At 39.7% G+C, this 15387-nt stretch overlaps 1 protein-coding gene across 2 annotated transcripts; it reads right to left on the bottom strand.

Moving 5' to 3' along the window:
* Window positions 1-2446: 2446 nt before the first annotated feature.
* Window positions 2447-15261, bottom strand: si:ch73-257c13.2 (uncharacterized). 2 transcript variants are annotated; one of them, XM_028805507.2, is made up of 3 exons: window positions 14983-15261; window positions 3627-3726; window positions 2447-3429 (listed from the first exon to the last, which is right to left on the bottom strand). In XM_028805507.2, exons 1-3 carry the CDS (start codon window positions 15108-15110, stop codon window positions 2536-2538), a joined length of 1122 nt encoding a protein of 373 aa, XP_028661340.1. In that variant the 5' UTR covers window positions 15111-15261; the 3' UTR covers window positions 2447-2535. The 2 variants fall into 2 exon arrangements, with proteins under 2 accessions (XP_028661340.1, XP_028661341.1); XM_028805508.2 differs by having other exon boundaries at window positions 14988-15261.
* Between the last annotated feature and the right edge of the window lie 126 nt (window positions 15262-15387).

Raw genomic sequence — 15387 nt, 5'->3', positions numbered from 1 at the left:
GCGTAAATATCTGACCACCAGAATATTTCACCACAGTAGAATCAGTTGCACCTTTTTTGCATCATCCTGCGACTATTTTGTGTGTGTGTGTGTAAACCTCTACCCACCGCAGATTCGTTGGCACTTTTGACTGCAGCCAACACACTGTCGCTGCCCGTTGCATGTCATTTGCCGTTGGGTGTGTGCTGCTAGATTTTCCCGTTTTAAACAGGCAAGAGGAAGGCCTAAGAGGAGGTTTATGGATGTGGCGAGAGAGGACATACAGGTGATGGGGGTGACAGAGCATGATGACAAGGAGAGAAAGATATGGAACAAGATGATCCGCTGTGGCAACCCATGACTGGAGGAACCGAAAGAAGAAGAAACTGTAATCCTGCCACAAAAAAGCAGTACTTGCACATTATCGCGTCTTCCTCCAGACTGTATAAACCCCGTTGAAGTTCGATAGCCAATTAGTCTGGAACTTTCGCTTTTCCACCTCACTCCCATCATTTGACTCGGAAGGAGTGATGCGCCTTTCAGTCGCGGTTGGCGTGCTGTGGGATTCACCGTTGCACTCCCGCGGAATTTCTGATTACCTTTGCACGAGACTGAAAACAAAAAAAGTTTTCTGCTCTGATAGAGACTCGCGTTTCTTCAAAACCAGTTTTGTAAACACACACGCTAACGTTACGTATTTACAAGTGTGTAATGCAGCACCATAATGAGTGACCAAGTCTATATATGGCTAATGAAAATCTGAACGTTTACCAGCTAGTGGCTGGTACTACTAGTTGCCTTTCATCAGTACCGTAGCGTGGGTGTCCGCCGCCCCCTTTTTTAGGTATGGTTCAAATTTTTACAAGATATTATTATTTATTGTGAAATAGTGCCGCCCGGCCAATGCCTTTCATGACATTCTGCCGCATATGCTGGTATTTTATTCGCATTGAAGAGGCCTGAACTATGACGCGAATAACTCCTCCCTTCAAACCTACAGTCATGTCATTATGCCCAGCCTAACAAACACTGCCTTCATGAATCTGTCTCACAAAACGCTGAAGCAAATAAAATTCAACTTACTGGGATGACCGCAAATCTTCCTCCTCCACAGAGCCTGTAAAAGTATGTTTCCTATTTAGATGTTTGTGTACCTTGTTGGGCTCTCGTTCCATACGAGGTCAGACTTGCACATATTAAAACGCATAACCTCTTTTCCCGTGTTCAGAATGAAGTGCTCCCAAACTCCGAAAGTCTTAGGTCGCACTGCCACTTGCTTACCGTCTGCCTTTTATCAAAGGCGTTCACAAGTAAATGAAGTTGTGACGTAACTGCGCGGCACAACGTAATCGGCCAAACGACGTAATCAACTAATCCACGAAAGTGATCGTTGCCAACGTTAATAATCGAGTATGACGAGAAGTTGTTACAACCCTATGCTTTCTTCTTTGAGGTCCTCTACAAGGCCATGCTTTTGTTTTCAACATTTAAAAAAAAATACAGCCTGACATCGACCTCATTGCTAAAGTAACTTTGCTATGCAATGGTCTTCAAAAAACTTTGAACTAAGTGTGAAAAAGCAATGTTTTACATGGCTGGAAGTTTTAAATATTTAACAGTCTTTTCAATTGTCACCCTGCATTTCTGTCTCTATCACTTAAATTGCCTTCTGTGATTTGCTAGTTGCTAAGCAGATGTCACTGATTTTTTTTTTTCTTTCTGCCTTTATGGTGGTTATCACTTGATTTTTTGACCACTTTGCCATAAACACACAACCATAGGTCACTTTGTCTTCCCTTTTTTATGTTTATTGAAGTTTATAAAAACAATGCACATGAATGAGAATTATGTTATGTATCATGTCCTGGGGGATTGTCTACAGGTGGGCTTTGGGTGGCAGAGTTTTAACTACAACAAACATTTCTGGCCACCAGGTGGCCATGACCCAAAAAGTTTTGAAACTCCACAACATATTGGGCTTTGTTCAGGATTACTTCTTGCTTGTCTATGTGCTTCAGTGTCTTGTCTTCCTATTCTTTCTCATTCTTCATGACATAAATTGACTAGTTGCTTCACAGAGGTCACTGCTCTTCTCCTTTCTGGTGGTTATCACCTGTTTTTTTCCCCCATAAACATATGAACCCAAGTCACTGTGCCAAGGTTTCTGCTACCAGTTTTGTTTTAATTTCCAGACCAGATCATGTCCTATCCTTTCAGATAAGACTAAGACTAAGGTTCTAGACTTATTTGTTCATGAGTAATCATGTGAGACAGACTGACCTTAGCATTTTATAACAGGATGTCTGCATAGCACAGCTCACATTTAGTAGATGGCTACTTTTGATCTTCCTACAATAAATCAATCTATCTGGTGACCGGAATACTCACCTGCCCATTAGATGAAAATTATTTGTGTTTAAGTGTTTGTTACAGCAGCTGTCTATTCCTTGCAAAAGAGTGCAAAATATTTCACATTCCTTGATAATTTTATTACCAAAAATACAAGTGTTAAAAATAAAATAATCTTTAATGATATCAGACTCTGTAAAGTAGTCATTACAATGAAGCAGCAATTTCATCCCTTTTTATAATGCCATTTTCGTTAGCCACAGGCGCTGGCTGAAGCCCTGTTGTCTCTTGAAGGTCAGTTATGTTCACATCCAGGTCTGAAGATATTTCCAAGCAGATATTGTGCAGTATGCAGCAGGTTTTAACCGCAGTGCTGATGTAACGAATGGAGCTCATCTTTAAGGCTTCAAGTCTGCGAAAACGATTCTTTAACAAATAGAATGCCTTCTCTACCACCGTCAGGGCTGATAATAGTTTAGTGTTGTAATTCTTCTGTTGTTCGGTCAGATTTTCATTGTCCACATAAGGAGTCATCATATACTCCGAAAGAGGATAATCCATGTGTCCAATTATGTGAAAACCTTCAGGTATAAGAGATCGAGGGTCCTCTTCAAGTATTTTGGCGACATCCGTCATTTGAAAGATACAAGCGTTATCCCAGCTACCAGGATAGCCAATGTTTATATGGATAAACCTACACTGGTAATCACAAAAGGCTGTTAGATTGATGGAGTAATGCTGCCGTGTATTGTAATATGCATCTGGATCCTCAACATTTTGAGGTTTTTCAATTGGAATTTGATATCCGCCCACTGCACCGACAGTTTTGGGAAAGCCAAACAGTAGAAAATGCTCTGCATTCTCAATCGCAGGGGTCCCAGTTGGCCAGGATATTTTGTGTGACAGATGTTCCGAAACAAGAGAACAGAACTCATGGAGATGAGAACAAATTACAGATTTGCTAGTTTCAAACCTGACTGCTACCTCTCTGTAGGACTCCTGGTTTGATAAAGTCCACAAACTTGCCATAACAACATTCCTTAGTGGCCATTTTGTCCCTCGCTGATTACTGTAAAACGGGTGCAATTCAGCAATTAATTCCTGCAAACAAAAACAGGTTTACTATTACGATACATTTCAAGTATGTTTGTACAGGTCATCATGTTCTACAATAGGCTTTTCACATTTCAGCACATTCAAATTCTGTAGAATCATTTTTACAATGAAACAGCAAATGTAATCTCTTTTCATAATGTCATTCTCATTAGCCATTATTAGTATTTTCAAACGATACTAACTTCAACTTGCCGTGGAGTCAGTCGAAAATGATTCTGAAACTCACTGAGGCTGTACTTTGGAACAACCTGTGAAAGGAACTTGGAAGTTTTCAACTCAGCTCTGTAAAAAGAAAAGATTAATCTACTTAACAATTGCTGTACTTCAAAATAAAATTTAAGAGAGAAATATTTTTAAAACAACAAACAAGACTGAGGCACAATTGTGTGAGCCAGATTTGGAACCATACATCGTAATGTTTCGATAAACACGTTTGCTACAATACAGAAAAAAAGACGGATTTGTCTATCTCAAAATCAAGCAAAAAAAAAGCATTAAAAATAATTTTAAAAACTGATGTTTGTGGTATTCACTGTGGTCAATATAGTACAAGGCCCTCAGAATGATTTGCTTGGTTTTAGATTTTATAAATTACTGGAAACAACTAGAGATGAATATCCTTTAAAGTAAAAAAAATAAATAAATAAAAATTGACAGCTCCATAGCTCACGCTACAACTACACTAACATTTTCACATCACTTACAAAAGTATCTCTGGCTGCACTAAAATGCCTAAAAAGTGTGAAAGAAAATAAAGGTGATCAAGGGGTAATGTAGTTATTATGTATGATGTGTTTTGGTATGCTTTCTACATTAAAATATAACATTTATCTTAGAAGTAGCATGAAGAGGCTGCTGCAAGGGGTGATTATTTAAGCAAGCATATCAGAAAAGCAGATGGAAGGTTGTGTGAGCAACTAAGAGATAGAATGTTCTACATGGTAATGAAAGAAAGAGGCAATCACAAGATTTCACAATTGTCACATATACAAAAATTCCATAAAAAGGATAACAGCTGAACTTAAGAAATATTGAGAAGGACCAGAATGTAGCAGAATGAGACATTTATTTAGGTGTATAAGCTAGTGAACCAATCAGAGTAAATGTCAGATGCTGCATAAGAATTAATTCAGCACTGTTATGTAAAACTCAATTGTCTATAAATATGGGACTCTGACTTTGCTCTGGAACCACAACAGACTGCTGTGACGGGACGCTCCCTCTTCAGAAAGGGAAATTAAAGACGCATGAACAAGCTTCCTCCTCTTTGATTTTTTTGACTCAAATGGGTCTTAGGGTAACAGTTTTTTTCACAAAATGCCAAACAACACAATCTTTCGCCTATACTGCCTATGTATGCAATGGTGGGAAAATCCTTAAAGGGATGCTAACACAGTGAGCCAGGGAATTTTTAAAGACTTGCAGATTTGCTTTTTGCACATGTATGCAGCAATCAAACTGGACAAAACACAATTTGGACACATACTGGTAATGAACACAACAAGCTCCATGGAAAGCAACTCTTTCGTTGTCCTATCCGGATGGAACAGCACAATGATGGAACTTTATTGACATGTCAATTCGCAGTTTAACTGGGGGTTATTTCTTACTGAAGGTTAAAAAAAAAAGGCCCTGAAATCTTTACTGAGGCATGAATGTGCAGTTAATGACTAAAATTACCAAGGTCCTCAGGGTAATAATTACTTTACCCCATCTCCAGTGTAAAAATGGTTATTTAAATTTATGTTTGGACAAGATCAGGCCCTCTCTTTGTGTACTGGGAAATAGTACAGGGCCATTGGCACTCACATCAGCGAGGTTATATACACACACACACACACACACGCTAGCTGTGTTAAATCCAATTAATCAACATAAACCTTAGCTTTAACATTTGCTGTGCACCATGTCTTTCCTATATGTCATTTGGCATGGGATTCATAAAAGCAGTCTTAATGTTTGTGATGCGCCATCTTTTGGAATGACAGAGACATAGCAACCGGATGGACACACAGACACTTGTTCTTATATTAAGATATTTGAAAGAATTTGGTTGTATGTTGCAAGCTATCTTTAATTTGTGTGTGTGTGTATGTATGTATGGGTCTTCTGTTAGTACAGTAATCCCTCGCTACTTCGCGGTTCACTTTTTGCGGATTCACGACTTCGTGGATTTTATATGTAAGCATATCTAAATATATAACGCGGATGTAATAATAATGTAAATATAATGCGGATATAATGCTTCACGGGTTTCTGCGGACAATGGGTCTTTTTACTTCTGGTACATGCTTCCTCAGTTGGTTTGCCGAGTTGATTTCATACAAGAGATGCTATTGGCGGATGGCTGAGAAGCTACCCAATCAGAGCACGCAGTTAAGTTCCTGTGTGCTGCTGATTGGCTCAGCGACGGAGTGCTGCATTAACCAGGAAGTCTCATCTCACTCATTCAGCATTAACGTGCTCTTGCTACTGCATTCAGGGGATTATCACCTTCATCGTCATTTTTACTGCGCAGCATATTCATCACCATCATCACGTCATATGTGTACTTCGCTATACAGTAAGTGTAAACTTATCTACCGATTTCATATTGCTTAGCAGTTGTCCCTGTTATTAATAGAGTAAAGGGTGGGTTGTAAACAATACAAGGGAGGGTTTAAAAACATCCAAATACACGTTAAATAATTAAATAAATATGGTGTCCCTACTTCACGGAAATTCAGTTATCGCGGTCGGCCTTGGAACCAATCTCCCGCGATAAGTGAGGGATTACTGTACTTGTATTACTGTCAACAGTTCTAAAGGTGACATGCAAATAACATTTTCATTGTACTACACGGTCGATAAAAAGTATTCACCCCTTTGAAATTTTCACGTTTCACTGTTGTACAACATTGAATCATGGTGGACTTAATTTGCATTTGTTTTGGCTCTAATCAGCAGAAAAAGAATCTTTAATGTTGCAGTGAAAAAATCTAAATTAAATTGCAACTATAAAACAGAAAACAAGGGACTGCATGAGTATTCACCACATTCAAGTCAGTATTTAGTAGGTGCATCTTTGACTTGACATAACAGTGCATCACAGTTATCTGCCTAGATTGTAGTCCTGACGAAAGAAAAAAATACATCCACTCAATGGACTCTTCAATGGGTCCACATATCTAGTACTGTAGGCAAGTCTTTTTGCCTTCAGAAACATCTTGAAATCTTTGACATATGGATGTGATAAGTTGCAGGAAACATTCCTTATGCATTCTGGTAACATCACACAGTCCCTGTGCTGTAAACTTCTAATACCACCTCTTCCCAAAAAGGTGATCTGTTGGACTGAGAGCTGGGTGGGACAATGCTGCCATTGGAATGAACAGAAGTCAATGTCATATTAACAGAACCTGTCTGAGATGATCCATGTCTTTTGACATGGCACATTATACTGCTAGAAATGTTAATTTGAAAAAAAGGCGGACTCTGGTCATAAAGGAATGCACGCGGTGAGCAACAATGCTTAAGATATGCTGTGGCATTCAGGACACTCAGTCAGCATTAAGCTACGGTTATAAAGAGATGTTACTTGAGCATCTGTAGGTTTTCTGGTAGCTTGAACAAATCTGACAAATCTCCTGAGCCCTCTTGGTTCCTTCACCCACAGAGCCATTTACTGGTAGTTTTTTGCTTACTGCACAAATCACTGTACATTTTAAGAGGCTGTATAGTATGTGAAAATCCTGAAACATGAACGAACCAAACCAAAATTAAAGTCACTTTGATCCCGCATTTAGGTGACAGTTGGTCAAACAACACCTAAACCTTTGGAGCGTGTCTCCCCATACAGTATACTGAAGTGTCATACATGTGACTGGCTACTTGTGTTAATGTGTACGTGTAATAAAATTGCCACTCATCATACAGTAATTGCCCAAAAGTATATGGACATGCCTCCAAATTATTGAGTTCAGGAGTTTCAGCTATACCAATTGCTAACAGGTGCATAAACTTATGCACATGGCCATTTAATCTCCCTTGAAAAGCGTTGGCAGTGGAGTAAGCCATACACAAGAGTCCAGTAACTTTAAACGTGGCACAGTCATAAGATGGCATCTCTGCCATCAGTCAGTATGTCAAATTTATGATCTGCCCCAGTCAACTGTAAGTACTACTAATGTGAAGTGGAAGCATTAAGGAGCAACAACAGCTCAGCCTTGAAGTGGTAGAACATGCAAACTCATAGAGGGGAGCCACTGAGCGCTGAAGTACGTATCATGTAACAATTGTCCATCCTCTGTCGCAACACTCACAACAGAGTTATAAACACAAGAATTGTGTGTCGGCAGCTTCCTTAAAAATAGTTTTCCATGGCTGAGTAGCTGCACACAAGCCTAAGATCCAGATGCACAATGTAAAACGTAGCCTGAACAGTTTGGGTGATGCCTGGAAAATGCTACTCTCATGACTGCATAGTGCCTGCTGTAAAGTTTAGTGAAGAGGAATAATGAACTGGGGCTGTTTTTCAGGGTTTGGGCTTTTACTGAAAGTTACTGTTAATGCTACAGTAAACAAAGACTTTTTAGACAATTGTACACTACCAACTTGGTGGCAACAGTTTGGTGAAGGTCCTTTTCTGTGCCAGCATTACTGTACTCCTGTACATAAAACCAGATCCATAAAAACCTAGACTGGCAAAACTGATGTGGAAGAACTGAAGTAGAGGACGCACAGCCCTGCCCTCCGCTCTACTCAACACTTTTGAGATAAATCTGAAAACTAACTGTGAGGCAGGTTTTCTTGTACAATGCCAGTACTGGACCTGAAAAATACCCTTTTGGCTAAATGAGCACAAATTCCCACACAATCACACCAACTTTTTGTAGAAAACCTTCCCACAAGAGTGGAGGCTGTTATAGCCAAAGTTCAGTGGGCAAACTCCATATTAATGCCCATGGCTTTGGAATAGGATGTACAATGAACTCCTATAGGTGTGGTGGTCAGGTGTCCACAAACCTTTGGCTATATAGTGTATAACAACAGGGTGCCTACTCTTACAGTGCATACCCGAGAAAAGCATGTTTACTACTTTAGGACATTACAACACTTGAACATCTTTTTCAGCTGACAGTCACTATATTGAAATGTACAACATTACTACGAATAGTAGTGTCATGAATGCCACTCTGACATCAAACCTTAAATACTAGGGGGCTCCGCCCCCTGCTCGCCAACCCCTGGTGTTGGGAATGACAAAGAGTGTGATGTATGAATGAGATATAGAATAGTGTGAAGGTGTAGATGATGCAGATATAAAGCAAACAATAAAGTGTGTGGCACAGTGTAAAGGTTTATTGGAAAATTTCTTTGTACACGCCGTTTAAGTGTAAAAGGTAATTCCAGGTCAGAACTTGTAATGTCAATGAAGATGGTTATTGTTGTGATCAGAGTCAAGTTTGTCAGAGCTTCGAAAGAGTTGTGTCTCTCCAGGAAGTAATGGAATGACTTGGGTATTTATGTTTTCCACATTAATATTTTTTGGACATAATATAGTGCGTTGTGTTAAAAGGAGCATTTGGTCTAATGAGATTGCTGTTCCAAATCTGTCTGTAACTAAGTCGTCGCAGATAAAGGCTTGAGGAATTGTAATAATATGTGGGTGAAGTCCATCTGTATTGGTGAGTGTATCATCTCCCAGTTGTAATAAGCAATAGTTATGATCTGGTTCTGGACATCGCATGTTTTGTACTAACTGTATCTTTTGAAAGCAATGCCAATTGTCTGCGTATTTTAAGGTGCACTGAACAATAGCTGAGCGAATGGCATGTGTAAGAATAGCTAAGCACTGTCTAAAATCTCCTCCTAATAAAAGTACTTTTCCTCCAAAAGGAATATTATTATTCATAAACGTTTGTAGAGGTTTATGAATGGTGTTGAGTAAGTGACTGGATGCAATTGTACATTCATCAATAATTAACATTTTTGCAAGACGGATGTCACGTGCAGTGCCACCGTTAATGTTCATAGTGAATACCGATTTGTAGGATCTAATGCAGTTGATAAAGATTTCACTTTCAGGTACATCGTCAGTTAGAAGCTTCTGTAGATATTCAGGATATGAATGTAAAGGTGAACTGAATGACAATGATTGCAAATGACATTCATTAATCCGAATGAATTTTCCTGGTGTATGTTTTGCTTGTGCCATTTGAGAGGCGCGTTGTTGCATGTGTAGTATTTGGGACGTGTTGTTTTGGAGCTGTAATCCATTTGCCTGTGCTGTGTGAGAATCCCATTCTAACCTTCGCTGCCTTTAACGTATGTCTGAGACGGGAGGTGTTTCGTTTTGAATCCGTGCCTGTTGCGATGCAGCACTTTGATTGATAGATTGCGTCATGTGGATCTAGGATGTAGATTTGTGCATATTTGCGTTGTTGATTTGTTTCAGGGTGCACTGTTCCAATGCGATGCAGTATTTGTGCACATATGCGAAAGCAGTATGGGCCATTGCCTTTTGGTGGCCTGATATTTACTCCGGTAGATGCAAAAGCAAATGAACTATTGTAGGATCTAATGCAGTTCATAAAGTTTTTACTTTTAGGTACATCGTTAGTTAGAAGCTTTAGTTGAGCTTTGCGTTTTTGGAGCCGAGACATTTTTTCTTCTAGAAATATGGATAAGTAATAAGGAGTATTGCACTCACTGTTAATATGGAGCCTTTTCTGCAGTTGAACGGTTAATAGTGCCTTATTGTAATGAGATCCACCTATGCTGCATAGTGTGAATTGTGTTTGGTCCCGTTATCCGAGCGGTATCGTTTTGTACCTGTGATCGTGAATTCATGACTTATTTGTTCTTGAGCGTGAGAAATATGGATAAGTAATAAGGAGGATCGCACTCACTGTTAATATGGAGCCTTTTCTGCGGTTGAACGGTTAATAGTGCCTCACTGTAATGAGATCTACCTATGCTGCATATTGTGAACGTGTTGAGATGACGTATGTTTAATACGGACGGTTCATTTAGAAATGGGGCTTTGTGTGTCATTTGTTATTTATGTTACTGTGGTCGTGGGTCTGAATCGTCGTTTTTGTGTACGTTTCGTGTGCTATGTCCGATGTCTGTCCCGTTTCGTGTCCAATGGGCTTTGTATGGTGCTCTTGGCGTCTTTTTTTTTTGTGTGCTTCTGGCTTGTTGAATCCTCCTCTTTGTGTGCATCCAGTTTCGTGTGCAATGGGATTAAATCCTCCTCTTTGTGTCTGTCCCGTCCGTTGCTTGTGTGTGTGTGTGGGGGGGGGGTTTGGGGGCTCTTTTTTTTGTGTGCCAGGGGCTTGTTGAATTGTCCTCTTTGTGTGTATCCCGTCCGTTGCTTGTGTGTGTGTGTGTGTGGGGGGGGGGGGGGGTGTTTTGCTTGTGCGGCGCTGTGTGCGTCGCCTGCGTTTGACTCCTTTTTTCTCTGCTCACTCCTTTTTTCTGTGGTCTTGTCCGCCTCTCGCGGCGCCTCATTTCTTGGGGCACCTGCGCAGTACGTCTTTTTGCGGCTACGGCCCATGGCCGGATGTCCCTGCGTCCATCCGGTTTAGCATTCTCGGTTAGTAATATGGATAGTATGTTGCGTTTCTGTTTTCAAATCTAAAAAGATGCTATTAGCACTGGTGTTTTTATTTTTCAGCAATCTTCTCCTCTTACTGTGCACAAATTCCAAAATGCTGCTAATAGTTTTAAAAAATTCTGACACTTGACAGATGGTGCAATTTCTTCCCATCAGGAAACGCAACAGATAATTCCCTTCACCCGTTAATTCATCCATATCTTTTTAGACTTTTTTTTTTTAAATCTGTGCAAACACTACAAATCCTGATCAATTACAGTTACCTCAACTCTGACTCTGAAGGACAGGAGGAGCAGAAGTTGCTACACAAAATGCTTTTAATATTTTCAACCACCAAATGTAACTGTTGTTTCAAACTGGAGCCACTTTTTCCTGGACCACGCTGAGAACAATGCAGAGCCATCTTAACCTTATGGCAAGACCTGCAAACTAGAAGCTCCGATGGAATAAATATGGTACAATTTTGTTGCCTTTTATTAGCAATCACCAATTTTTATTACACACATTTATTCAAAAATGCAGTGGCTGCAAGTTCTTCTTCCAGCCCGGCTTGTGAATTACAAGAGAATTACAAGTACCTGAAACAGTAAGCTACATTTATGTGCTTCATTTAACTTAACTTGATATTTAAGATTCATAATCTTTAATTGATTTTTACTCTTAACAACTTCATCCTTAGTTTTATATGCTTCTTGTTTTCTAAGTCAACTGCCAATTAACAATGAAACACAAATGAACAAGTTTACTCTGCAGTACTGCAAAAGTCTCACTGGGATTTTTTAGATCTGAACTGAGCAGCAAACAAATAGCCATTGAATAGTCAACGGGATCCCTTCATCCCCATTTACAGTATATTGTGTATATTGTGAAACACCGTACATTTATATTTCTAAATGTAATCCCACACAAGTTGTGTTATTTTTTTCAGGTTTCTTTTTTCCTGCTTGGAAGGTCTACATGAAGGTAGTGAGACCAGCTTTGTTATATGGGTTGGAGATGGTGGCACTGACCATAAAGCAGGAGACAGAGCTGGAGGTAGCAGAGTTAAAGATGTTAAGATTTGCATTGGGTGTGACGAGGATGGACAGGATTAGAAATGAGGACATTAGAGGGTCAGCTCAATTTGGATGGTTGAGAGACAAAGTCAGAGAGGCGAGATTGCGTTGGTTTGGACATGTGCAGAGGAGAGATGCTGAGTATATTGGGAGAAGGATGATAAGGATAGAGCTGCCAGGGAAGAGGAAAAGAGGAAGGTCTAAGAAGATTTATGGATGTGGTGAGAGAGGACATGCAGGTGATGGTGTAACAGAACAAGATGCAGAGGACAGAAAGATATGGAAGAAGATGATCCACTGTGGCAACCCCTAACAGGAGCAGCCGAAAGAAGAAAGAGATTATAATCTAATTCAAAAACTTTAACTTTCAAATATTTACCTGAAGTATATTGTAATCACCAAAATGGTTTAAGCACTGTTATGTGTCATTATGCATTAAGTCTTATGTGTAAATATTCTGCCAATGTAAAATGATACCCTGAAAGTCGATGCCAAAGATTGGGTGTGGGATTAGCAATAAAGAGACATGTTTGAAAGAGACTATTCTTTTAAAATGAGTTCATCAAGAAAATGGGGACACTGTCAGAAATTTGTTAAGGATAAATTTTGCACAAACATTAGGAAATTTTTTTTACACAGAGAACCAGAGACACTTAGAATAAACTACCAAGTAGTGTGGTAGACAGTAAAGCTTTAGGGACTTTCAAAACTAGACTTGATGTTTTTTTAGAAGAAATAAGTGGATAGGACTGGGCTGAATGGCCTCCTCTTGTATAGATTTTTTTTTTTTTTTTGAAAATTAGAATAAAGAGGTGCAAATCATTAGCATAAAAAATGATGGGCATTGATCTACAGGAAATGAATGAGAAGTGGCCATGACTGAGGGGCAATCGCACAAAGGTAGCAAAATGCCATTAGGTGTTGTCCATTAGCACTGCAGGTGTGTCAAGGTATCAAATCTACATTAAGCTATGCATAAAAATGTCCTCATACTTAGTAACAGCGGCTTTTTCTGTGAACAGAACACAGCTTTTTATTATCGTTAATAAAAGTCTAAAGTGAAACCAGAAGGACTGTGTGATTTCCTGGCTTTGGACATTATTGGTTTAGGATTTTATTCTACAACATTACCTAGGTTTTGCCTGTTGCTTATTAAGTGAACGAGGTACAACATGAATGATATACACTTTGACAACTATAAAGAAAGCTGCTTCTACTAATGCAAAACAATGCCTGTGTGAACATTCTGGTGAGCCATAAAAAAACTAAATAACATTGACAAAAAATGAAAATTGGAAAATGATGAAATACTAAAACTAAAAAATAAAATCAAAAACAGAAAAAAAAAACTAAAACTATCTTAAGACAAGAAAAACCACAGGTGGAAACATATTATACTTGGCACCCCCATCTTGGTTTGGTGCATGCATTGTGGCCACTATTGCCAGGATTCCATACAAATTTGAAGTACTGTTAAAATGCCAGATCTGAATAATCTCAAATGAGCATAGGAGGTGTGATTAAAAAATATGATTAATGTTTAAATTGAAAGAATAATATTACAATAAAAGACAAAATTGTCATGAACCCGCCTCGCTTTGAACACACTTATCCTATCGTTCTCGCCACTTTCTGAAGCAGTGCTGGAAGTCCTCTTTCGTGTGAGTCTTTAGTTGCGCTGTCGTGGCTGCCTCGATGTCCTAATCGATTCGAAACGTTTACCTTTCATGGTCATTTTGACTTTGGGAAAAAGACAGAAGTCCCACGGAGCCAGATGACTAAGGTGGATGAGGACACACCCTAATGTTTTTGAGAGAAATTGCCGTAACAGAAGTGATGTGTGACACAGAGCATTGTCAAAATTTCATGTTAATGCGTTGTTCGCGATCCATGATTTACATCACACTTTAAAACACACTTTCTCTCAACCGGAGCTCACAACCGACTGACTGCACCAAACAACAAACTTGTCACCCTCTGTTACTAAGGTTCGACGTACCGCTTCCCGTATTGAAGATCCCTGCCTTTCCATTAGATGACGCTCGGCAGCGGCAATCACCGTATTTTTTGATCACACCTCGTATGTGCTATGTCACAGCAAAATCATTCTTATTAAATTCAGCTTTACATATACTATGTGTATATCTACAGTCAGATATTTCTTATACTCTATAATACCTATGTGAAATTACAAGCAGTCTTTAAACCATCAATTGTTTAATGTCTGGTCATTTTCTAACCTGCTCAATCCATGTTCAAGTAACGAACACACTGGACACTATACAAACAATAAACACACTCTCAGGCCACCGAGCACCCGGGGGAAATCCACATCCACACGGAGAGAGTATGCAAGCTGCCTGCAGAGTGAACCCGCAACGCGAATGTCTCGGGCGACGCTGCAGCGCTACCACCACGTCGGCCCTACTGTTCAACATGTGCACTCCAGTTTAGGATTATGACTGGTGAACAACTAGGAGGGTAACACTGGGGGGAAAGGCATGAACCCACCCTGCATAAAGGAGAAGTTCCAAGGCTACGGCTGAGCTGATCGAGCGGAATTCAACCAACGCAAGGGGCAATGTTTTTCTTATGTGACGTTTCCACGGAAGAGGTCTGCGAGAGCAGTATGGCTCATAACGACTGACAACTAATCTTCATCCTTCTATACATTTCTACTCAGCCTCGATTTACTTGTAATATTAAATATTTTGGAGCTGCTCAGTTGCAGTGGCAGACTTGAGGAGAATGTATTTTGTCTTAGGCTAATTGCAGGTATAACTATATAGTAGTAGTCCTCCCTTATGCCCCCTTTTATATTGCTCTCTGTTGCTTTTGAAGCTTGCATCTTAATTATTGTATGTACAAATAAATAATACATACTTTACCGCTGCATCCTGAAGATGTTGCAGAGCAAAAGAAATTACTGGTGCTTCAATCTCATCGATCTCCTCAGCGACGAGAAATGCAATAATTGCCTCCATCGCTGCGTTACTCTCACCAATTTCCATGGCAATGGAGCGCACATATGCCTTTCCTTCACGAAAAATAAAAAGGTCACTTAAACATGCATTACAATTTACTGATATCGTATTCGTAGTAAACAGCTACTACGGAAGCAGAAGCATTTTACGTGGCCGCTTTGTGTAAAGAAAAGAACCAATAAACTAACAAGGTGAGCCAAAGACTCCACCTCCCGACCACGTTTCTCCAATTAGAAGTACATTTTGCTCAGCAACGCGCCAATCCCAAAACAACTCGCCTACAGCGGACGGAAAAACATTCAGT

Source organism: Erpetoichthys calabaricus, chromosome 7 (assembly GCF_900747795.2).
Source record: "Erpetoichthys calabaricus chromosome 7, fErpCal1.3, whole genome shotgun sequence".
Taxonomy (NCBI): domain Eukaryota; kingdom Metazoa; phylum Chordata; class Cladistia; order Polypteriformes; family Polypteridae; genus Erpetoichthys; species Erpetoichthys calabaricus.
This window is presented reverse-complemented; position numbering and strand designations above follow the sequence as displayed.